This window comes from Thermobia domestica, chromosome 11 (assembly GCF_964235325.1).
Source record: "Thermobia domestica chromosome 11, izTheDome1.hap1.1, whole genome shotgun sequence".
Taxonomy (NCBI): domain Eukaryota; kingdom Metazoa; phylum Arthropoda; class Insecta; order Zygentoma; family Lepismatidae; genus Thermobia; species Thermobia domestica.
In genome coordinates this window covers 227889283-227911269 of record NC_137464.1, presented here as the reverse complement: position 1 = coordinate 227911269, position 21987 = coordinate 227889283, and the positions used below count along the sequence as shown (strand labels likewise).

At 35.8% G+C, this 21987-nt stretch overlaps 1 protein-coding gene across 1 annotated transcript in view; it reads right to left on the bottom strand.

Annotated features, from left to right (window-relative positions):
* LOC145663763 (uncharacterized) overlaps positions 1-21734 on the bottom strand; it is a gene marked incomplete at its 3' end in the record, with an annotated part of 79192 nt that extends 57458 nt beyond the window's left edge. The window contains 2 exon segments of the mRNA XM_081729852.1: positions 8056-8170; positions 21354-21734. Of these exon segments, the coding sequence (XP_081585978.1) occupies positions 8056-8170; positions 21354-21422 (184 nt within the window).
* Positions 21735-21987: the final 253 nt, after the last annotated feature.

The following is a 21987-nucleotide window of genomic DNA, read 5'->3' as shown; positions in this document are numbered from 1 at the left end:
TTTTTGAGATATGTAAAAGAAATATATTATGGGATAGTTCGTTGCTATGTAATTGTTGATGGATACCTAATCTTCAGGTATGTGTGTATGACAGTTTTGAAAGAAAAATACATTAAAAGTGTATCAACTAATAAACCATGCAAAACCGTTCATCGACGTTATAATTCTGATAGATAAGGTGAGAATAATATTATATATAATTATTAAAGATATTTTTACATGAAAGCAATTACTACCACTCAAGATCTGGATATCATCGATCGAACCAGGTTGACGACTGCCCTTGGTGAGTCGTTGTACACTTTATATAATCACTTTTCTTTTCTTCCACACAATCCAACCAGGTAATCACAACCATTTACACACAGTTCACAGTCGTAGTAGCTCTCCTCTTCTCCCCACTCCATTCAGCCAGACAGCACGAACCAATGACCAACTTATACGTAACTTCCAAGGTGTAGCAAACTCCAACTGAAAGTTTTATGCCTAGTATTTCCTTGCCTTTTTTTTCTGACGAAAAATCTTGTTCACTATTCTTCCACCAAGCACAGTTTAGAAACTCCCAATTTATTTCCATTTATAATTATCCGATTGGAAATTGATCTTTTGTAATGAAGATTGGAAATTGATCTTTTGTAATGAAGATTGGAAATTGAACTTTTGTAATGAAGATTGGAAATTGAACTTTTGTGCCGACGTCTTGTTAATAAAGTAGACGCCGTTGGTGCAGGGTATAAAACCCACACAAATTATTAATAAAACTTTTCATTACAATGGAATATGGGAAAGTGCATTTGAAAATACAAAAAGCGTGGTGAAAATAGCGATTTTAAACTTTTAATGTTTTTTTTTACACAAAATATCACTAACTTCATTAGAACATAAATACGTAGAATTATTATATTCAAATTCACACTTGATTATTAAATAAATGTAGTAACACATATACAGTAAATTCTCGTTATATAATCCTCCGATGAATGACGTCAAATACTGTTAAATGTTCCTTCGAGTCTCTAGTAGTGATATTTATTACTACAGAATAAAAATTATTTATGTAGACACTTATGGAATAATTAATTAAAGCTGCACAGGCACTGATATAAATACTTAGCCCATCAAACATCGCCATATAAATTGCAAAGTTAATTCGTAGATAATTGTTAACACCAAAATTGCTCATACAAGTATTCAACTTTAACACCTATTCAACTCTATTTGAATATGTTAGTCACTTTCTAGAAAAATATAACACATACTTATCCAGGCTATATCGGAATATCAGAAATTCACTAAAATTCAACACGTAATATAACAAAGTCTCGGAACTTTCCATGTTTTGCACCATTTACGACTACTATTTGAGAACATGTGCTCTCGTCGTTGCATTCAATTTCCAATGACCACAAGGTGGTCAGTTAACTACCTCTAGAACTATTAGTTCCAATTTTAGCCACTCATCAGAAATGGCGCTAGTTTTGAAATGATTTTTTTTTTATAATAATCTTACAACATGCTACACGTCCCAAGAGTAGGTTCCATCTCCTCCATTAACTCTATATTAAAACCACAAGTGGTTCAAATTAACCATTTCCGCTTTATGTATTTATCGCCATAGAACAAAAACGGCAACAGATAGCGAGAAGCGGGTTTTTCGCTACGATTCAGCGTCTCAGGACAACATACCATGACTATCAGCAATACTCTACCTAACTATAAAGATGATAAAAAGTAAAACTGTGTCACATTATTTCAATTATTTATAAAATCAGTTGAAGCGGAACTCAAAACAAAACCAACAAACTCTACGGGATTTGATAATAATGATAAAAGTTATTTGATAACAAATTGGAGACAGGTGTTGTTACTAACAGATGTTAAACATCTTATCTTATAATTGATTTGATAATGACAGACAGCAGACATATCACAAAAATGCTTGTTAGGAATAACATTAAGAAAAAAAATGATCCTAAAAATGTATTTATCAGGTTTAATTTTTAAAGAGTTTGGTTTATCAAACTCCTTCATATATTTACCATCTATACGTGTGTACATCATGGGCTCACTCAAGGAGGGGTTACCGTGTCCAGAACTCACCGAAACATAGTAACTGAACATACATTTGTACAGTTTTTCAATAAAACTATACTTGTTTAACAGGGAAATGATTGACGTATTATGAAAATTTGATCTTACACTTTATCTGTACTCTTTCTTTTATAAAAACAATCTAGTTCTATCATTTTTGTCTGAAAATATAGGTGGAAGTATTTTACAATTACTTATAATCTCTGCGGGTGGAGAATAATACCCGTTAAATACTACACAGACGCAGTGTATTGTAGTATTCGACCCACCCATCCCAACGTTTGGACCCCTTCGAACAAATATTTCTGGGTGCTCGCATGGTGTGTGTGTGTGTCCGTTCGGAGGACAAAATTGATGGACATTATATTCAAACCGGAAGTGGTAGAAATCAACCATTTCGGGTTTTAACATTGATCCTTGTAATTAAGTGTCCCAAGAATACATTTCTCATCTACATCCTTATAACATCTCTGCTGTTAATAACGGAAGTAATAGAAATCCATTACAACTTCCGGTTTCAATATTCATTTACATAGACTTAAAAAAACAGTGAAAGATAGCCATAAGCGTTTTTTGGAACCAATAGGCATCATTTCCTCTCTTAACGCTCTATTCAAACCGGAAGTGGAAGAAATCAATCCCTTCTAATTTTACGTTGATTGCTACAGAGTGAATTAGTAATAGATAGCGAGAAGCGGTTTTCTGCAATCAATTAAGTGTCTCAATAATATATATTTCATATCCAATCTAACTCCTCTACTAAAAAAGGAACCTAAAAGCTTGTCATATAGCCCTTCTGTTATTTCTAACTCGTTTCTAATATCCCGCAGCAGACTTTCTACAGATATAACATACTATAGAATAGAATTTATGCGCCAAGAAACATGAAATAAAGTAATTACTATATCACCACATCACATTTGGCCCAAACTTCTACACACTAAAAAATGGTTGTGTTAAGTCAACTCAATTTTAACACAAGGCAGTGCTTCCAGTGTGACTACCACTATGCGGTGTTAGTTCAACACAAAACCCACGGTGTTGGCGTTTAACACAGAGGGTGTGTTACTTTAACATACAACCAGTGTTAAGCGGTGTTAAATTCGGATCTGTGTTAGTATTTCTGGTGTTGATTCGACACCATGTCAGGGTTGGTAGTGTGGAGAAATGTGTTGAGTGTTATTTGTGGCGGTGTTTCACTAACACGAAGAAAGTAACACAATGTGTTAATTATTTTGTGTTAATATTACACCATGCCAAGTATCAATATAACACAGTCTATGTGTTACTTCCAAATCATTCTCTTATTATTTCAACACACAATCTGTCATAATACAAGGTCAAAGCCGTATAAGTAACACCGTTTTGGTGTTAATTCAACACTCCCTGTGTTAAAATTCAAGGTCAGACCACCAGATTAACACCGTTTTTGGTGTTAGTTCGACTCCACTTATGTGTTACTACAACACCTATTTCGGTGTTGAAATAACTCCGTGTGTTGTTGTTGATGTAACCATTTCTCTGAGTTGAAAAGCCATGTAGTGTGCATGCTTACTTTTATCGAAGATTCTAATTTTAAAATAAGAATAGTAAACTACAGAACACTTCATATAGAAAATCTTCATAACAATTTTTGTCGTCCTCACCAACATTTATTGTGAAGTATTTCTTGATGGTGCGAAACACAACCTTCAACATCTTGTTCAAGAATGATAGGAAACTCTTACCTATATCTTTATAATATGTTTGCCTGTCAATCGTGATTCTACTTGTTTCCCGCCATTTTTGAAGCACAGTCCATGGTGTTGACTCGTGAGCTCTAGTGCAGTGTAGAAGTGACACAGTAATACGATGTTGTTTCTCGCTGTTGACATATTTCTTCAGAAATATTATGTAAAATAATTGAAAACTCATCGCACGGTTTGCATGTTGAAGTTTTGCGTATACCTGGATTTGTTTAAGTATTTCTTTCTACTGTATTTGCCTGTAGCTTCAATTCTTAAGCCTTTATAATTAGATGCCCAACACATTTAGCAATCACGCAGAAAACAACACCGAAAATTCTACACTTGTGTTAATTTAACACACAGGCTGTGTGTCATTTCAACTACCAGCATTTTACACACAACTCCAAATGGAGAGTGAGTTGTTCTAACCACCTGTTAATGTTATATTTTAACACAATCGTGTTAACGCATAGGCATGTCGTTGAAATAACACAACGATTTTTTCCTGTGTAGGTGGGTCGATTACCGGCAAAAATTCATGTGGTTCGGATTCCATGTTACGATGTAGGTCCAGGTCTCATATAGTCTGCTGCTGAACGGGACGCTTAACTCAAGTCCACTCCAATTTGTGCACACTCCATCTTGTTTCATAAAGGCTACGAAGTGACAGCGCACTTGTGTATTTTAATAATACGTATTTGTAATAATCTTTGTGAGCCTGAAAATAGCCAAGTAACAATATAAAAGTCATTAAACTTTTGTATTACCAACAGACTAAATTTGCTTCCTCTCACTAGAGGTGTATAAAGATTGCTAAAACTTTATTTTTTAAATCTAAATTTGTTTAATTTAATCTTTAGATAAGTTATGAAATATTAAAGAAAAAGATATCATGCCCCCCCCCCAGAATGTCCAGGTCCAATTTGTCGAGATTGCTACCCTCTCCTCCCGTTATAGGTATTCCTCAAGATATAGGTATACCTAGATTTAATGTTGGCTGTACATTCGAACACACACAAAGTGTACGATCAATTTTCAAAATGTATTTCGGGAGTTTCTAAGCACACAAATTATTACCTCGAGTGCTTGAACTCAACTTGAATAAATTTAACTGTGGCGTTAATAACCAATAGCGCAGTAACTCAATAATATGCCTGAGATCGTTTGCATTGTATGTATTCTGTTTATAATAGATTTGATTGTTATAATATGGTCATCTGGCAACCCTCAGCTTATGAGTCGATTTTGTGTAAATCTTCACGATTATGATGCAACAGAAATCACAGAGAACAGCCCAGTGGCAAACATCAAAACCGAGTTATGGCAAACGACACCGTGGCAAACAACACTCAATCTAGGTTTCATCCGTGAGAAGTTGAGAATATTTAAAGGAGGGGACAAAATTTTTCATGAAAACTGTATAAAGTGAGCAGTGGCAAATTTCGGGTAAGAAAGGTACGTTTGGGGAGGGGAATGGTAAATTTGGTGAGAGAATGGTACATTTGAGGGATAGTGGTAAATATGAGGGAAATGGTAAATTTAGGGCGGAGAATGGTAAATTTAGAAGGGAAACTGGTAAATTTCAGGGGAATGGTAAATTTGGGGTGGAGAGTGGTAAATTTAGAGCGGAAACTGGTAAATTTGAGGAGAATAATAAATTTGGGGCGAAGAATGGAAAATTTGATGGAATGGTAAATTTGGGGCGGAGAACGGTAAATTTGTGGGGAATTGTAAAATTGTTGGGTCACACCCCAAGCCCTTGAGGGGGATGAAAACCTCTGCGGGCTACCACCAAGTCACTGTGCTCTCTCATAAACACTGCGCGTCTATAGATTAATTATGCAATCTATGAGCATACAGATTACTTATTGGAAACTTGATAAGTACAAGTAGTCAATATTGAATAAACACAAAGTATATCGTTGTTGTAACATTTTGTATAAACTACTGTTTCTTTTACTGTTATCAGCAAAAGTTGTTCATTTTTTTTTCGCTATCTATAAAATACTATTGTTCTTCATTCAATCCCTGTCTTCGTATTATAATCTAATTATCATACGGCACAGCATCATTTAACTTTTGTACAGTCTTGGGAAGTAACGTAACGCAAGTAACGCGTTACTTGTAACGCGTTACTTTTTAAGTAACGTTTCCTAGTAACGCGTTACACTTTTCGCAAAGTAACTGTAACGGTAACGCGTTACAAATTTTTAAGTAACGTACCTAGTTTGCGTTACTTTTTTTGCGTTACATTTCGGATGAGTAACTACAATATATGTATTTTTTTTTTTCGGAAACAAATGTTTCTTACCTGTAAGTGAATTTCTCAGAATGAAACAATCGAGCATGAACTACGTATGTCAGTGACTGACAGTCACCGACACACAGAGAAACAGATAAGTTCGTAGTGCCACTTGCTGTTTTTGGAAGATGAGGACAGCCTTAGGGTAATCACGTGTACTGATTGCAAGCACCTGGAAGATTTTGTCGTGAATTTTGACAGCTCCAAATCAATACATTCAGTGAGTGAACTAGGAGTGCAATGATACCAGTAGTCTATTTTACTTTTATTGGTGTTGTTTTTATAAAGATGACGAACGAAAATATTTTACCGTTCGAACATTTGAAAGAATACTTTTTTTTTCTGAAGAGCTGAGGATGATGGTGGACAGAATTTAAAAGTAAACTGTCTCAAGTGTCCCGGCGGAAAATATTTATCAACAACTAGGGTGCCATAATTAACGATATACAGTAAAGGATTAACATGAATAAACTGTGTTCTGATGAGCAGGCCTACTTTATTACTAGAAAATAGTTTGCTGATGGTATGTAATATTGGAGTTCATTCAGATCAGTTTGCTTATCCTAAAGTCCCGTTGATTATAGAGTTTGCTAGCTTTAAAAAGCATGTACAAATTTTAGAGTTACTGGCAAGTTTTGATTCACCCCAGTTCATGTGTTTTCATTTTATTAATTGTAGTGCAATATTTCTCTATATTCTGTATTTTTAATTTTACATAACAACATTGTTATTATTATATAATTAGTTTAGCAGAATAATAATAAGCAATCATTTTTTGTAACGCATAGGGATGAGCAAGAGTCAAGCTAAAACTCGACTCGACTCGAATTCAAGTCGAGTTTCGAGTCAAGTCAAAGGTAATATTCTAGAGTCGAGTTCCGAACCGATTCAGTTTTCGCGTCGAGTTTCGAGTCCAGTCGAGTTTGATAAATGGCTCGTTCGTTTTAACTCGTCTTGAAATCATGGCTTGATTACACTGGAAAGCGAAAGCCATGAGAAATGTAAGCTAAGCAGTAATATGGAATACTTTTAGTGTTGCTCACGAGAGGAGACACTGCTCGCATCTCGTCTCGATAGCAAGACCACAAGAGATTTTTTATAACAAGCTCAGCTCGGCTCGTCTCAACTGAGAAGATGGCTCGAGCCAGCTCGCTTGAGGTGAACCATCGGCTGGAGCTGGCTTGGTAGGGATGAGCCATCTGCTCGGTTCGGCTCAACTGAGCCGAGGGCTCTAGCCGAGTCGGTTGGGTGAGCTGTTGGCTCGGCTCACTTCTCGGTTCGGGTCGATAGTGAATGAGCTGTGAGCCGAGCTGCTCGAGCCGTTCACAATTCTAAACCCGGGCCGAGCAGTTTTGAAAATATTTGGCCAGTGCCCTATAACTTTTAACAGTGTTTGGCTCGAGCCCAAATACTCAATCTAGACCCTCAACCCAAATTCAGAAGCTCGTAAACAATATTCTTGACTCCTAGACTTCACGACTACCGGGGTTGGCAATGAACTAGTTTTTTAGTATTCAAATACAAATCGCCTATATTTCATGTTTATATACAGCGTTGTTATAATAATAATAATAATAATAATAATAATAATAATAATAATAATAATAATAATAATAATAATAATAATAATAATAATAATAATAATAATAATAATAATAATAATAGTGGTAGTAATAGTAGTACGGAAAATTAAAGTAATAATTTTTTCACATATTTAAAGTTTCGGACCTAAAAGTAACGCGTTACTTTCGAAGTAAAGTAACAGTTACTCTTTTGAGGCAAGTAACGCGTTACTAACGCGTTACATTTTAAGAGAAAGTAAAGTAACTTGTAACGTGTTACATTTTTACAAGTAACTAACCCAACACTGCTTTTGTACTTACTTCTAGCTTATCCTTATGGGAAGACAATCAGTGAAAAAAAATAAGGTCTTACCGTGAGATAAAGTAATGATTCCACCAATTAAAATGACACTCTGGGATATAATGAAGGATGGCTGAGCATTCCATAGTTCTACTGGATCATTAAATGAAACAAACCATTCCAGCAGCTGAGAACAAAACAATACATTATTGGTTGGACAAACAGAAAATAACATAGTGTAACAGTTAATAACACTTTAATTAATAACACTAAAAGTTGGCTCGTAAGGCGTTAATGTGAAACTATAGCATACTTCTAAAACTATGTGGAAGCATTGAAACCGAAGTGATGTTACTTTTGGTTTCAATAGAAAGCTATTGAGTAACGGAGCCTTACCTCTACAAAATAAGTAAAAATGTTCCCATAAACATGAATCCGATGCCGCTTCGTTTCCGTGTTCAAATGTCGAATCCCTCCATTGACTCACTACGGGAAAGTGAATGGAAATGTTGAATACAGAAATAATACAATCAAGTGGAATTATGCTTGTGCAAATACATTTACACTAACATAGAGAATGAAACTAATCAACATTTGAGGTTATTGGGTTGTCAGTGTTGCCAACCTGGTACAAACTATTATGTTTTCAAATAGCACTAGACGTCCACACGTTAGCATATGATTGCTGATATCAATACTTTTCAATACTTTTCTGGGACACTGTCTTCTGAAGTGTATGTACGGTATGAACGAATGCCGTTTCCTCCATCGACTACCTTTCTCAATTACTTATCTTTGGAAACATGCAATAATTGTGATCTATGAACCGTTGTGAGTCGTTAATTGACTTCACATTTGGACGCCTTGTCTTTCGAAAATGAAGCGGAATCTGTCCCATGTTTAGGAACGTTTTGATGCTATTTGTGCTATTTGCTATTTGAAAGCATAATACTGTGTACCAGGTTGGCAACACTGGGGACTCAATAACCTCAAATGTTGATTAGTTTCATTCTCTATGTTAGTGTAAATGTAACTGCACAGGCATAATTCCACTTGATTGTATTATTCCTATAATATTGAACATTTCCATTCACTTTCCCATAGTGAGACATTGGAATGACACGACATTTGAACACCCTATATCTCGGAAACGAAGCGGCACCGGACCCATGTTTATAGGAACATTTTTACTTATTTGGATGTCCCCAATTACCTCGTCACTTTTGGCCATACATTTATGTTACACCCTGTACAAATATGATAAGTCAAAAATTATCCGCAATTTTGACATAACTCTTCTTACATCGTACTGACCTCTGTCCTCGTTTATTTTATTGTTGTGTTGTTGTGGCCATGCTATGAAAGTTTAATCGTGTAATTCCTCCATTTCTTGCAAATAGATCATAGCTGCTCCATCAGAAGTTTGCACCAAAGAGGAACAACGAACAGTGATCCGCTTTTTATGCTCGAAACGTGCATCAGGGACCAAACGATGTGCTACTTCATCAACAGTCATTCGTTTGTCTAAGCATCTGGCTATTTCAGAATGCGTTTTTGATACGTTCCCCCCGCAACAAACGCGATCTAGGTGGCTACTCAGTAATTTTATTTTCGCCAGAGTATAAATCATATTGTGAGCCAGACATGGTTTCAAGGTCTTTTTGCCAGGTCCAGGTCTATAATAGCAGAGTTCCAATACTCTGCACAAAGCATCTTCCAAGCAGCTGTATCTTGCTAAAATCCCCTTGTCTGGCAGCATGTATTTCATTTTCTTCCTTCCTTTAGACATCTTTTAAACAGCAGGCGGTCTATTGTTCCGAAATGCACAAAATACGCTCGAACTGACCTTTTCTCCGCGTTTTTATTGCTTTCGCGTTTGCAGCGCATTGTGATTAGCCATACACATTTTAGTACATGGTCAGCGTATTCAAAGCGTACGCATGATCAAAATAACGCTTTGAGAACGCTATGAATAGCCACAGTGTTTCAGAAACATGTTACGTGCGCGCTCAATGTTATCCTTTGTGGCCGTAGATGGTCGTCCGGATCCTTCCTCGTGCATAACACTTGTGCGACCAGTTTTGAAATTTTAAATCCATTCCTAGAAACTCCGTTGCTGCGAGACACTGTTCCCGTATTGTGCCGAACGTCTTTGATGGACTGCGGCACCTGATACACTTTCCGACTACATAAACCGAATCACTGCTTGTTGTTCCTCTTTGGTGCAAACTTCTATTGGAACGCCTATGATCTACCTGCAACAAAAGGAAGACAAATGGAGGAATTAGGATAAACTTTTATAGCATGACCACAACAGCATAACAATAAAACAAACGATGACAGATGTGAGTATGAACAATGAAAGACGCGTTATGTCAAAATTGCGGATAATTTTTGACTTACCCTCGTGTATATATATTGCTTCATACACATCCAATACAGAAATTGGACGTGGTTACATACATCCAGGGATGCAAATAAGGAACAAAATTTTGCTAGCCCAAGAAAAAATTCTACTAGCCCACATCCCACAATAAAAATCATTTACTTACTTTCGGTATTTTAATAGTGATATTAAAAACTCGACCGCAGGGATGAACCACTCTCCCGGGGCGAGTGGTTATTTGTATCCCTGATTTAATCACTTCCAGGTTTAAATAGAAGAATAAGCTCAGTCATGAAACCTATTCTTGGGACGCTGAGCTCATTTCACAAAACCTCTTTTCGTTCTTGGTTTGATGTCTTGAGAGACGGACATACTAAGTTGGATTGGATTTAGCATTCACTTCAGCAGCAAGGCTATACGAGACGTGGTCCTACAGCTTAAGGGGATGTCTACCCACTTGCAAGTGTTTCAGGATCCCTATAAGATAACACGTAGATATTTCTATGTGAATATTTAACAAGATATTGCACTTACCGTCTCAAAATTTTCCATGATATTTTCCAACAGCAATACCTATATGTTCATGGTTTCTGTTTTTGATTTAATGCCCCAGATCAATTTAGATTAATTATAATGTATACTTCCGTTTACACTTGGCAACGTAGAGGATAGAATTTCTCCAGGAATTGAGAGCTCTCTGCTGAACCTCTAGCCCTAATAGTCTTCGCGTCACGTGGTAGTGATTTATGAGCGCTTCTGGCTAAAAACAAATGTTGCCTCTGTTTCTTCCTTTTTTTTGTGTCAAAAACTTGTTTTGGGCAGCTTTGTCCTCAGTTTTGTCCACTGCCTCTATCGAGATAGCAGTTATACAATGGAGATCGTTTGCAGATCTCATAGCAGATAATGTAACATTCTTTGAAGAAACTCGAAGACTGACATACGAACCGCGTGACAATTTGGGTAGGGAACCTGGAGCGTTGCAATTTTGTGTTCTGAAGTCCGCCTTATCACACAAGACGAAATGACCATAAACAAGAGATTTGTGAAGGAAGAAGGAAAATGTTCTTAGTAATTGTATCCAATTGTTTCCACATTTTTCACCTTTCCCCCCCGAAAGATCCCTTCGAAAAGGGAAAGAGGGGAGGGTGATTTTGTGACCCTTGAGTTTTAGAATAGTCTTGAAACGAACTGCAAAGTGCACTTACTAGAAATTCTACTGTCGTTGTGCTATAATATCTGTGTTGCAAGAAGTGTGACAAAATGAAGGAATCAAAGAGGAAAAGAATTTGGTACTCTCTCCTTCCAAAAAAGAAGTCTCGCCAAGCTAATTCATATGTGTGGTCGATCTCAGAGTATGGAGTTCAGAGACTGGATAGTTAATATTTACCATTCAGGATTACCTTACAACCAATTAAATTCCATTTTCACCTAGCTTGGGCTGGGTTTGGGCAACTCCCTCTTGTGCAGTCGCCTGGACCCAGATCAGGCTCGTATTTATGGACATGTGTCTATTTCCGGATCACTTCGGAATTGATCCTTCGTTAATAACCATTCAAGTTCATTACTATATTTCCTGAATTATCCAGTAATCCTTTCTCCTCCAATCCTTTATCTTTCTTCATTCTTTCTCTTTTTCTTTTCTTCTCTGCCTCCCTCTGCTACTCTTCTTTCTCACTCTTCTTTTTCCTAACACTAACAAAACTGAAAAACGGTGTCGTGACGGGGAGTAGTCGCTATCAGCACGGTCAATAAGTTGTTTCGATAGTTTTTTTTTCTTTCTTCGGGAGTCCGATATGGAATGATTAACTCGAAGATGAACATATACAGAAAGAATAATAATAATAAAATTTATTCATGATTTCAATTATCAGATAGGAGAGTATTGTATTTCTTCCTTACTTCGGGCGACTCCTCCTTCCACCCACGAATAAAATTACCCGTATACATGACAATAGGAAGGTATTTCGTTGAAAAATATGCTTTTTGTAGGATCATTTTAATTTCAGGCATATAGTCATTCTACTCCTTTTCATAATGTAATTAATATAGATGTATGCACAGTATAAATGTAATGTGTTAGAGATGTAATAAACTATTTCGTTGATAATTGTTTTTGGTAGAATCATTTGAATTTCAAGCATAACGTCATACTAAGCGGTTCCATAGTCTTGTGGTTAGAACTTTTGACTCCTGTTCGCGTGATTCTAGGTTCGATTCCCTACTAGAATACTCATATCATTGGCGTTTGCTCATCGTTGTGACGCAAGCTGGGGAGCCACGTGATTAAAAGACGTGACAGTCTATAGAATTAATATAAATGTATACACAGTACAAATGTTGTTTGACAGTAGTAAGGTATTTCGTTGATATGTATATACTATTTCTAGGATGTATACATTTCTTTGTATACGACTTTTATAATGTATAATGTATTCTTATAATCAAGAACGAAATTTTAAAATTCTTATTATTATTATTATTATTATTATTATTATTAAGTATTCTGCCTTTTGGCCGGTCCTGGGACTGATGAGATTTTTTTCGTTTCTTCTTAATTTTCAGTTTGGACCTTGAAATATTTCTTCCATGTTTCTCGATTTTCAGCTTCTTCTTAATAATAATTAATTATTAATGCTTAATAATAATTAGGCATAACAATGTTAGAAAACTGAAATATTTTAACAGAGCAGTTGATTTCCACGAATGTCTAATAACAAATTTTACCACCCAAGTGAGATTTATACCACTTGACACTATGGTTCGGAACTCATGACTATCATATTTGTATTACAAGGTTATTTTCTAAAGACAGTTGTTTATTAGTCTAAAATCTAAACTCAGCAATACAGCCCATAGGGGCCTGGACATGACAGCTGGTAAACATTCACAACCTAGAAGATCGTGATCAGTGCAATGACATCAAACAATCCTTTCGTCTGTCTTGGCCAGAGATCGCTACCACTTTATTCGGATAGTTCTCCATTTCTTTCACGATGTTGACTCAACTTCGGAAGTTGTGAGCTTACACTGGCAATCGAATCCTATTCTACGTACAATGGAGACACAATATAACGAGATTCAGCTAAGGAAAAAACTCCTAAATAGTCATTAGTAGGAAAAGAAGCTGAGTACTATTCAGGAATGAATTGTTGATCATCTCTTAGGGGGAGGATATTTTCGAGAAAATGTACGCATGGAAAATAATAATAATAATAATAATAATAATAATAATAATAATAATAATAATAATAATAATAATAATAATAATAATAATAATAATAATAATAATAATAATAACACAGCTACACAAAAAGAATAAAAGTTCTGTGCACCAGACCCCAGGGTATGGATTCAAAATATTTTGGTACCCAGAATCCAAATTTCGAAACCCCAGGACGATTGACCGTGATATTTTTTTAAATGGGCGATAAACATAAGCAAACGTAAAACAGCACTTACGTTCTTCGCCCATAAAACAAAGTTGACACGGTCAAATCGTCCTGGAGTTTCGAAATTTGGGTTCTGGGTACCAAAATACATCGAATCAATACCCTGGGGTCCAGTGCACAGAACTTTTATTTATTTTGTGTGGTTGTGTAATAATAATAATACTGTATAAGGAAAAGGAAGCTAATGAAGGACGACAGATCATGAAGATAATAGGAAAAAAAAAGAAACAGCATGCTTGGACATCTTATTCGGCACTCCGATTGGATCACCATGTTGATAGGGGAAAAGGCAGAAGAAAAACCAGGAAGTGGAAGATCAAGGATAGAAAAATCTATAAGTTTTACGTCCCACAGTTATGCCTGGTAGGTTAAAGGAGCTAGTGATGTTGTGAAAAGAAGGAAATGCTGGAATGCAGAAAGTGGAAGGAAACGGGAAAACCCCGAGAAAACCCCCACACATGGTGTTTATCCTCCACAAAGTTCTCTTGGTGCGAGCTGAGATCGAACTAAGGACGCCATGCATTAGAGGTGAACGCTCTACCACTGACCCACCGCGGCCCGATCAGGGATAGATGCTGTTACAAAAAAGAGACCTTATCAAATTATAAATCAGCTCTGTCAGGGGAGAGAAAAGTTTTAAAATTTCCTTCTTGCGCATCAACCTATGATTGAAGTGAGAAAGATTATTATTATTATTATTATTATTATTATTATTATTATTATTATTATTATTATTATTATTATTATTATTATTATTATTATTATTATTATATCGAGAACGTACTTCTGGGTTTCCTTCTTAAAAAATACACACACTATTTCCAATTATGGTTATCCTACTTTTTACAAATTTGTCTTTTTTTCCTCTGTCTTTCATTCCCATCATGCGATGGGTGGGCCATAGAAGGTGACGCCTTTTCTGTGGCCAGAGTGATCAAATTTGTCTAATTCAATATTGGTTTAAATAGTATTAGTTTTCAAGCTACATATATGAGTTCTTTGACTAACTGAATAGTGCACGCCCCTTCTGGCTCACTCGCCACTATTTAACATTAAATTTCAGATGCCTCGATATACTTGCATAAGTTTATTATTTCTAAAATAAACATTACGTAAAAGGTTATTCAAATTGATATCAAGTTTTTCTGACATTTGTATATTACGCCTATCTTTCTTAATTTGCATTACTCACATTACCCCAGAGAACGAACAAATTTTAGAGTTCTGGTTTGAACTTCTCTTACAATAATAAGCAAATATACGAGGAACAAATTTACAATTATTGACGATGCGGAGGGGAGGAGATTTTCTGGACTAGGAAGGAATGTGTGGGGGTGCAGAGCAGAGGTCTGCACGGGCCGGAATTTTCAGCCCGGGCCCGGCCTGTGAATTTACAATGTGAGGCCCGACCCGAGTCCAAAATATGTCTTAGCATTTAGGCCCTAGCCCGGACTGAGCTCTGTGATAATCAAATGAGCCCAAAATAAGCCCGAATTGAAGAAACTTAATTATTAATGCAAAATTGTATTTTTATTTACAGCAATTCGAGGTTTGATTTTGTAGTTGTGTTTTAAAAGTCCTCCAGAAAGAACGGTGCAATTTGTATCGTTTTACACTATATTTACAAAGTTAGGCCCGAAAAAGTCCGAGAAATATGGTTGTATATTTAAAAATTCACAGCCCGAACCCAGGGGCGTCATTTAGGAGGACAGGGAGAGGCATTTGCCCCCCTCCCGAGTTTGAGATTTATATAATTTTATCTATAGCATAGTAGTAAATCAGTGAAAAACGCGAAATTTTACATATATCAAGGGGTCTTCGCCCCCCAAGTCAAATCTGAAATGACGCTACTGCCCGAACCCCTCCCGGGCCCGAAGTGATACATTCTTTGTAGGCCCGAGCACGTGCAGACCTCTAGTGCAGAGGCGTTTCAAGTGGTGGGCAACTGCCCACGGCCTTGCATCTTGAGGGACCTCGCAAAGACCAACGAGCCTAAATCGATTTAGCACTCACTTTTGTCGATGCAACAATAGAAACAAATATGAATTCGGACTTAATTACAGAAAAACAATACGCTTCAAACTAACTTTTCATCTATTCGTATATATTAGATCGCTAGCATACGCGACAGGCGGCGAGTTTATTTTAAAATTGCAATAATGAATGTGTATAAGTCTTTATCGTTGAGATGAATTGTTTTCAATAAATTTTATTATAATTAGCAATTTTTAAAAAAGGGAGCAGGAAGGACTCGTAAACCTTATTCGCCTTCTGTGCAGATGGTATGGTAAAAATCAATACTGGATAATGAAAGTGTAAGTGTAAAGGCTAATATGGAACAGAGAAACAAAAGCGAACTTCTTCAGAAGGGAATTGGGAGGGGAGGGGATGAGAGTACAATGCTGTGACACTTAAAATGCGTCTTGATTTGTATACTTCAACAAACTTTTCTTATTAGATTACGCAATTTCTAGTTTCTTACTCCGATTATTCAAAGTATTCAAATGTTCTCGGAGGGAGTGACCGCCCCTCCCTTTAATCCGTCCGTGGTGTCATTCAGTTTGGCTTTTCGCTACTAATTCAAAGTGCTTTCCGAAACAAGTTGTCTTCTTGTGACAGCAGGGGGTGGAAGAAACAAACAAACCGTGAAAGGAAGAAAGAAGAGGTTTTGGGCTCTTCCAGTCCAGACCATTCTAACCACTGAGAAGTGAGAATCACAACGTGATTTTTCTGGTAAGAGCGTCCTTTTAAAAGCAGCTAACAAGCAAACAGATGGTCAGCCCTCTCCCCTCTGCAGCATACTTTTTATTCTCTGTTGCCAAACTTACTGAAGAATATATTGCAATTAATCTAACGCATGTAACGTAAATTGGAGACCGTGGTTGGATTTATATGGGTCTTGTGTATTTGTATTAAAAATTTCAAGTTATTACCTGCAATACTTTGTTAGAAATTACCATATTAAATTTTACATGTTATCAAATGGAGAGTTAGAAACCTAAGCGGAGATGGTAGAAGATCCCCTTAATGTGGGATCCAAATCACATGAGCTCCCACTAAAAATCAACTAGGGCCTTCGTGCCAAATACGTTTAACTAGAGTAATTCTATGAGATTTCTCATAATTGTTCATATAAATTAAAAAACAAACTGGCTTTTGTGGGTCGGAAGATTTTTTTTTCTGTAAAAAGTCGGATTTCGGGGAAAACTGAAAATTTTTGTATTTTTAAAATTTTTATAACTTTTCTGTTCAAGTACCATTTTTGTTTCCCTATAGTGGATTTCTACAATGGAGAAAGTGAGTGCATTTGACATTCAGTACTTATGATTCCTAAGGTCAGACTGCTGCTGGCTGTCTTGATTGATTTTCAAAACTGGAATTGCAGTTGTTGCCATCAAGTGTGTGATATGCAACTACCATACCTCAAATGTCGTTTTGCTTGCCTAACCATACTATCAAATACCTGAGAGTTGTAAACCTCGATATATATGGTATTTAAGTGATTGCCTAAAATCTATTTTGTAGAAAATAAAAATGTACCCTAAACCAATAAAAATATACAAATCTTTTTGCTTTTTGTACGAAATCTTGCTCATAATCCGTTCTCTGTTCGAGGAGCATTTTATCCTGAGCTTCAGAGAGTCAAGTTTACAAAATTAAATTTAAAACCGTTATTTTGGTTATGATGTTAGTTTAACATTATTAGTCATAAAACTTTCTTTCTTGACTCTTATATCGTGGCAAAATTTTTGAAACAAGAAATTTGTGGATAATGTTTTAAACCAATTTCAATAATGGTGTAAACCAATTTCCCTCGAAGTTTCAATAAATGTTAATATACGTATACTTATAATGAAGTTTTAGTTTATTTATAAATTTTAAATAATAATTTTGTCCCATGAAATCTACTACATCTTCACAACAGTTATTGCTAAAATTATTAAATTATTGAGTAAAAAATGTCGTTGTACATTAATCGAATAGCTCTATAAACAATCTGTTAGAACTAGAGTATTTCCATCGATTTGTAGTTTTCTTGTAGTGTCGAATGACCGATTTTCTTTGATTCTTAAACTTTTTCAGGATTTTATTTTCAGAATGCACTAATTAAATGATAGGCCTATTGGAATGTGTAAACCAAAGTGAAAAATACTCTTCTCTCTCCACGAAACTTGATATATTTTTAAAAGCCCAAAATTTCCCTGGTAAAAAAAAGCCATGAAAAAAGATTTGTCTACTAAATCTTATTGCATACTAAATTTGCATACTAAACCTTATTTTATGCATGCTACCCCATCATGAACAACGAAGGGGAGGGAAAACGCACTTGCACTCAGAAAAGCCAAAACACTACAAATACATTCTCGTTGTCTGTTTTTTTCTTTAAATAATAATCTATTATATTAATTAAAAATAAAGCAAAGATACTTGCAGAGAAAAGATTTTAATCCTTTTTATAGAATTCAATATCGAGCTTCATTCTTCATATATAAGTTTGCAATTCCAGTGCAACTAGCTCTTTTATCTTTATTTCTTGCTTTTCCTTCTACGTTTGTTAATAAATTTAAAAAAAAAACTTATTTCCACCTTCAATGATAAGGAACTTGTTTGTGACAAAATCAAGACCAGTTTTCATATCAAAACTGTATAACTAACTAAATGGAACAGGTGTTCGCTACTGTTCGAGACTTCAGTTCTTGTATTTGACAATAATCAAGCAATTCATGCTGGGATTTGTTTGATCATTTGCTTTAGCACTGGCCACGTGACCTTAAACTAATGCGACCTAAACATGATTTATGAAGGTAGTATTCAAATAGATCAGCGTAAAAATAATTACCATCATAATGAAGTTTGTTTCCAATGAGAAATATTTTTTTAATAATATAGTTATGACAGGCTGCAGCCCCTCGAAAATTGCTGCCCTTGCAAAGCACGTGTTCTACATATAATACAGCCTGCCCTGGCAGTAGTTATTCACGTTCTAGATCTATAGCTTCTTTGTTTCCAGATTTCAAGATGCCTTGAAATTACAACGGAAGTCGAACCGACAATCATGGAGTCAAGAAAGTACAAAACAATCCAATGCAACTACTATATATATATATATATATATATATATATATAATATATATATATATATATATATATATATATATTACAACAAAACTTCAAAGCTTGTTTGTGTACTCTACCATACGAATGGGCATTATTTAAAAAAAAAGTGTTATTTACATGTGTACTCCGTTTTACCCAGTGGTGCTATTTAGCCGGTTCGCACCGGTTCACTAGAACCGGTTGTTAAAATATTTCGAGTTCGCAGAACCGTTTGTTATACCAAGTCATAAACTCATACACACAAGCAGCTGGAAGGAAGACCTTGTTGGATTCAAATTTTTCACAGCCTAATACAAATGACCTATTTAAAGAACTTTGCTTTGCTCCACATATCAGAAAATTACTGGAGAGGAGAAACGGTAGTTTTCATTTTATCTTTGCTCTTAGAAATTCTTATAGTTACAGGATTAAACATATGATCTCTATCAAAATGAGAACTGAAGTTATATGAGTGATGTGATGAGGGTTATTGATATTTGAAACGCATACCTATCATTATTGTCAATTACCGAACCATTGCTGGATGAAGGTTTTTCCAATACTTTTTGACAACCATCTATCTTGGACAATTCGTTTTCAATATATTCGCAGTGCAGCATAATTTCGTTACACCACCCTGTATTAGGATGCTGTATATACATCGCTCTTTATCACTTGTATCCAGTAAAAAAAAAAAAAAAAATGGTTTTGTCCACCTTGTAAGATTTGTTTCCTAAGAGAATCATATCTATCTACCTATACATCCACTATCTATCTCTCTCTCTCTCTCATTATGTACAGAACCGGGTATTAAAAAATTAGAATAGCACCACTGGTTCTACCGGTGTGGGGTAAAATCGGGTGATTTGACTTTTTTCATTTACAATATTATTAGAAAATAAATTATAGAGTTTTGCAACTTTTAAGGTTTTAACAGTAAACATCATTCTGTACTTGTCCGATGTATAATTTTACTACATTTTATTAGAACAACTTCATCTTCCAGAAGTCATCAAAGCTTAGCTACATGATTCTAACACACTTTCCTTCAGAGGTAAAAGTGGATATGTAAATGTAGGGGGACGCATGACGTCATGCCGTCCCCATGCCCATCTTTGCCCACTGTATTTTTTTTTTTTTTTAGAAACTAGGGGGACGTCACATATATTTTCTATAAGTAGGAGGACGGCGTCCACTTACGTTCCCGCTCACTTTTACCCCTGCTTTCCCCACATCTCTTGGTGTTCAAAGGTGCCAAATTGCTATTTTTATTTGGGTACTGTTCATTTGAACCTTCCAGCGGCCATTTTCCAATATGGCGGCGAAGGTCACTTGGGATTTCAGGGGACTTTTAGTATGTTGTTTGGAATATCATTCCTAACATCTGTACCAATTTTCAGCTTGTTACTAATTTGTTCCTTCCTTTTTCGTATTTTGACTGCACTAATAATTATCTTTGTGCTACGCAGAATTACGGTATTTCTGCTGTTTTATGTTTTAATTATCTTAAGAATGTTATGTAATTTTTGTTTACTTGTCTTATAGATCTACCAAATATGATATATAGGCCACAATGCCTACAACGAGGCATTCGGATAATTCGACCATGGACACCATCCATTCTTAGTCCGCCCATTCTGAGTGAGATTTTCCGTGGTTTTTCTCATTTCCATCAAGCGTATGCCGGGATGGTACTTTTCCTGAGGCCAGGGCCGAGTTCTTCCAATTCGTAAAGTTATTTTAAGTGTCGATGTGATCTTGGAGTTTAAGGCTCGAACACTTCCTTGCTTCTTTCGTTGAACTAATAAATAAATGTATTCCTTAAATAAACAATAAATTGCTCGAATGCATTGCTCATGCTAGAATTGTCCAAATGTCGCATTATAGGCAGATGCACATTTTGTTCTAGTATTCCATTTTAAGAACAGGTAGTGTTCCATATTAGGAGCTGGGTGTGCCTAATATGGGAAATTGAGTTTCTTCCAATTTTGTAGTATTGTAAAAAATCAATAATGTGGAACAAACTTTCATACTTGTATTTTGTTTTACAGAGGTACCGGAAGTATTATGATGTATAATATTTTTATTCTGGAGTACACATTTCTTAGAAATAAAGAAGAAACTAAAGGTATTCCATATTCGGTGCCTTTATGCTATTATTTTTTATTATTTTAGTATGCCACATTTAGCTAGAGCTCCTTCGTGTCTAAGTGGTTAGCGTACACGCCTTTGGCGTGTACGATCTGTGTTCGATTCCCGGAAGGAGCTCATGTGATTCTGCTTCCAAGTTAATCAGTAGGTCCACGTCTCATATAGCCTCGCTGCTGAACGGGACGTTAAACTTAAAATCACGCACATTTAGCTGTTGATATTATGTCATCGTATTCCTGATAAATGTGCAAAGTCTGTCTTAACTAAAGAAAAGAGTGAGTACTCACGCTTTTATACTGATAATTAGATATCTCGTCACCAAAGCCTGCTAGCTTCCTCAGTGTTGAGTTCTCCATCTTCGACTGTTGACTTCACACCTGGTTACTTGAGTGCCAGAATATCTTATCACTCGTCTTAACTAGAAACAGTTATCTTCAACAATTGAACGTTTATAATAGTCACTGCTGTTACTTATCAAGTTATTTTTGTGATCCTCTGTTTTCATTTATTACTATATAATTTTGTTGATTTCCTTACTTTATACTAGCAGCATGGCGATTTTCTTTTTTTTAAAAAAATGTTTATTCTCACTGAAACAACCCACGATTACGTAGCGTTTGTTGATACGTGCATATCGCAATGAACCTGTGTATTAATGTCCAAAGACATTCGCAGATGAAACCAAGTGGTGTCTGAAGTGATAATACATTATCTCCAAGTTCAAAGTCCAACCACCATCTGTTTGTTACGCTATTCAATAAGAAAGAAAGAAAAAAAAAAAAAGAGAAACTATAATTTTGCATAAGGAACAAAGTCATGATCAGGGTCACACATGTTGAGGAGAGAAATACAGCTCAAGTAGGGTTGCCATCTTCCCAAAGCCAAATGTGGAACACTATGCAGCGAACTCCTTTTTCTGTA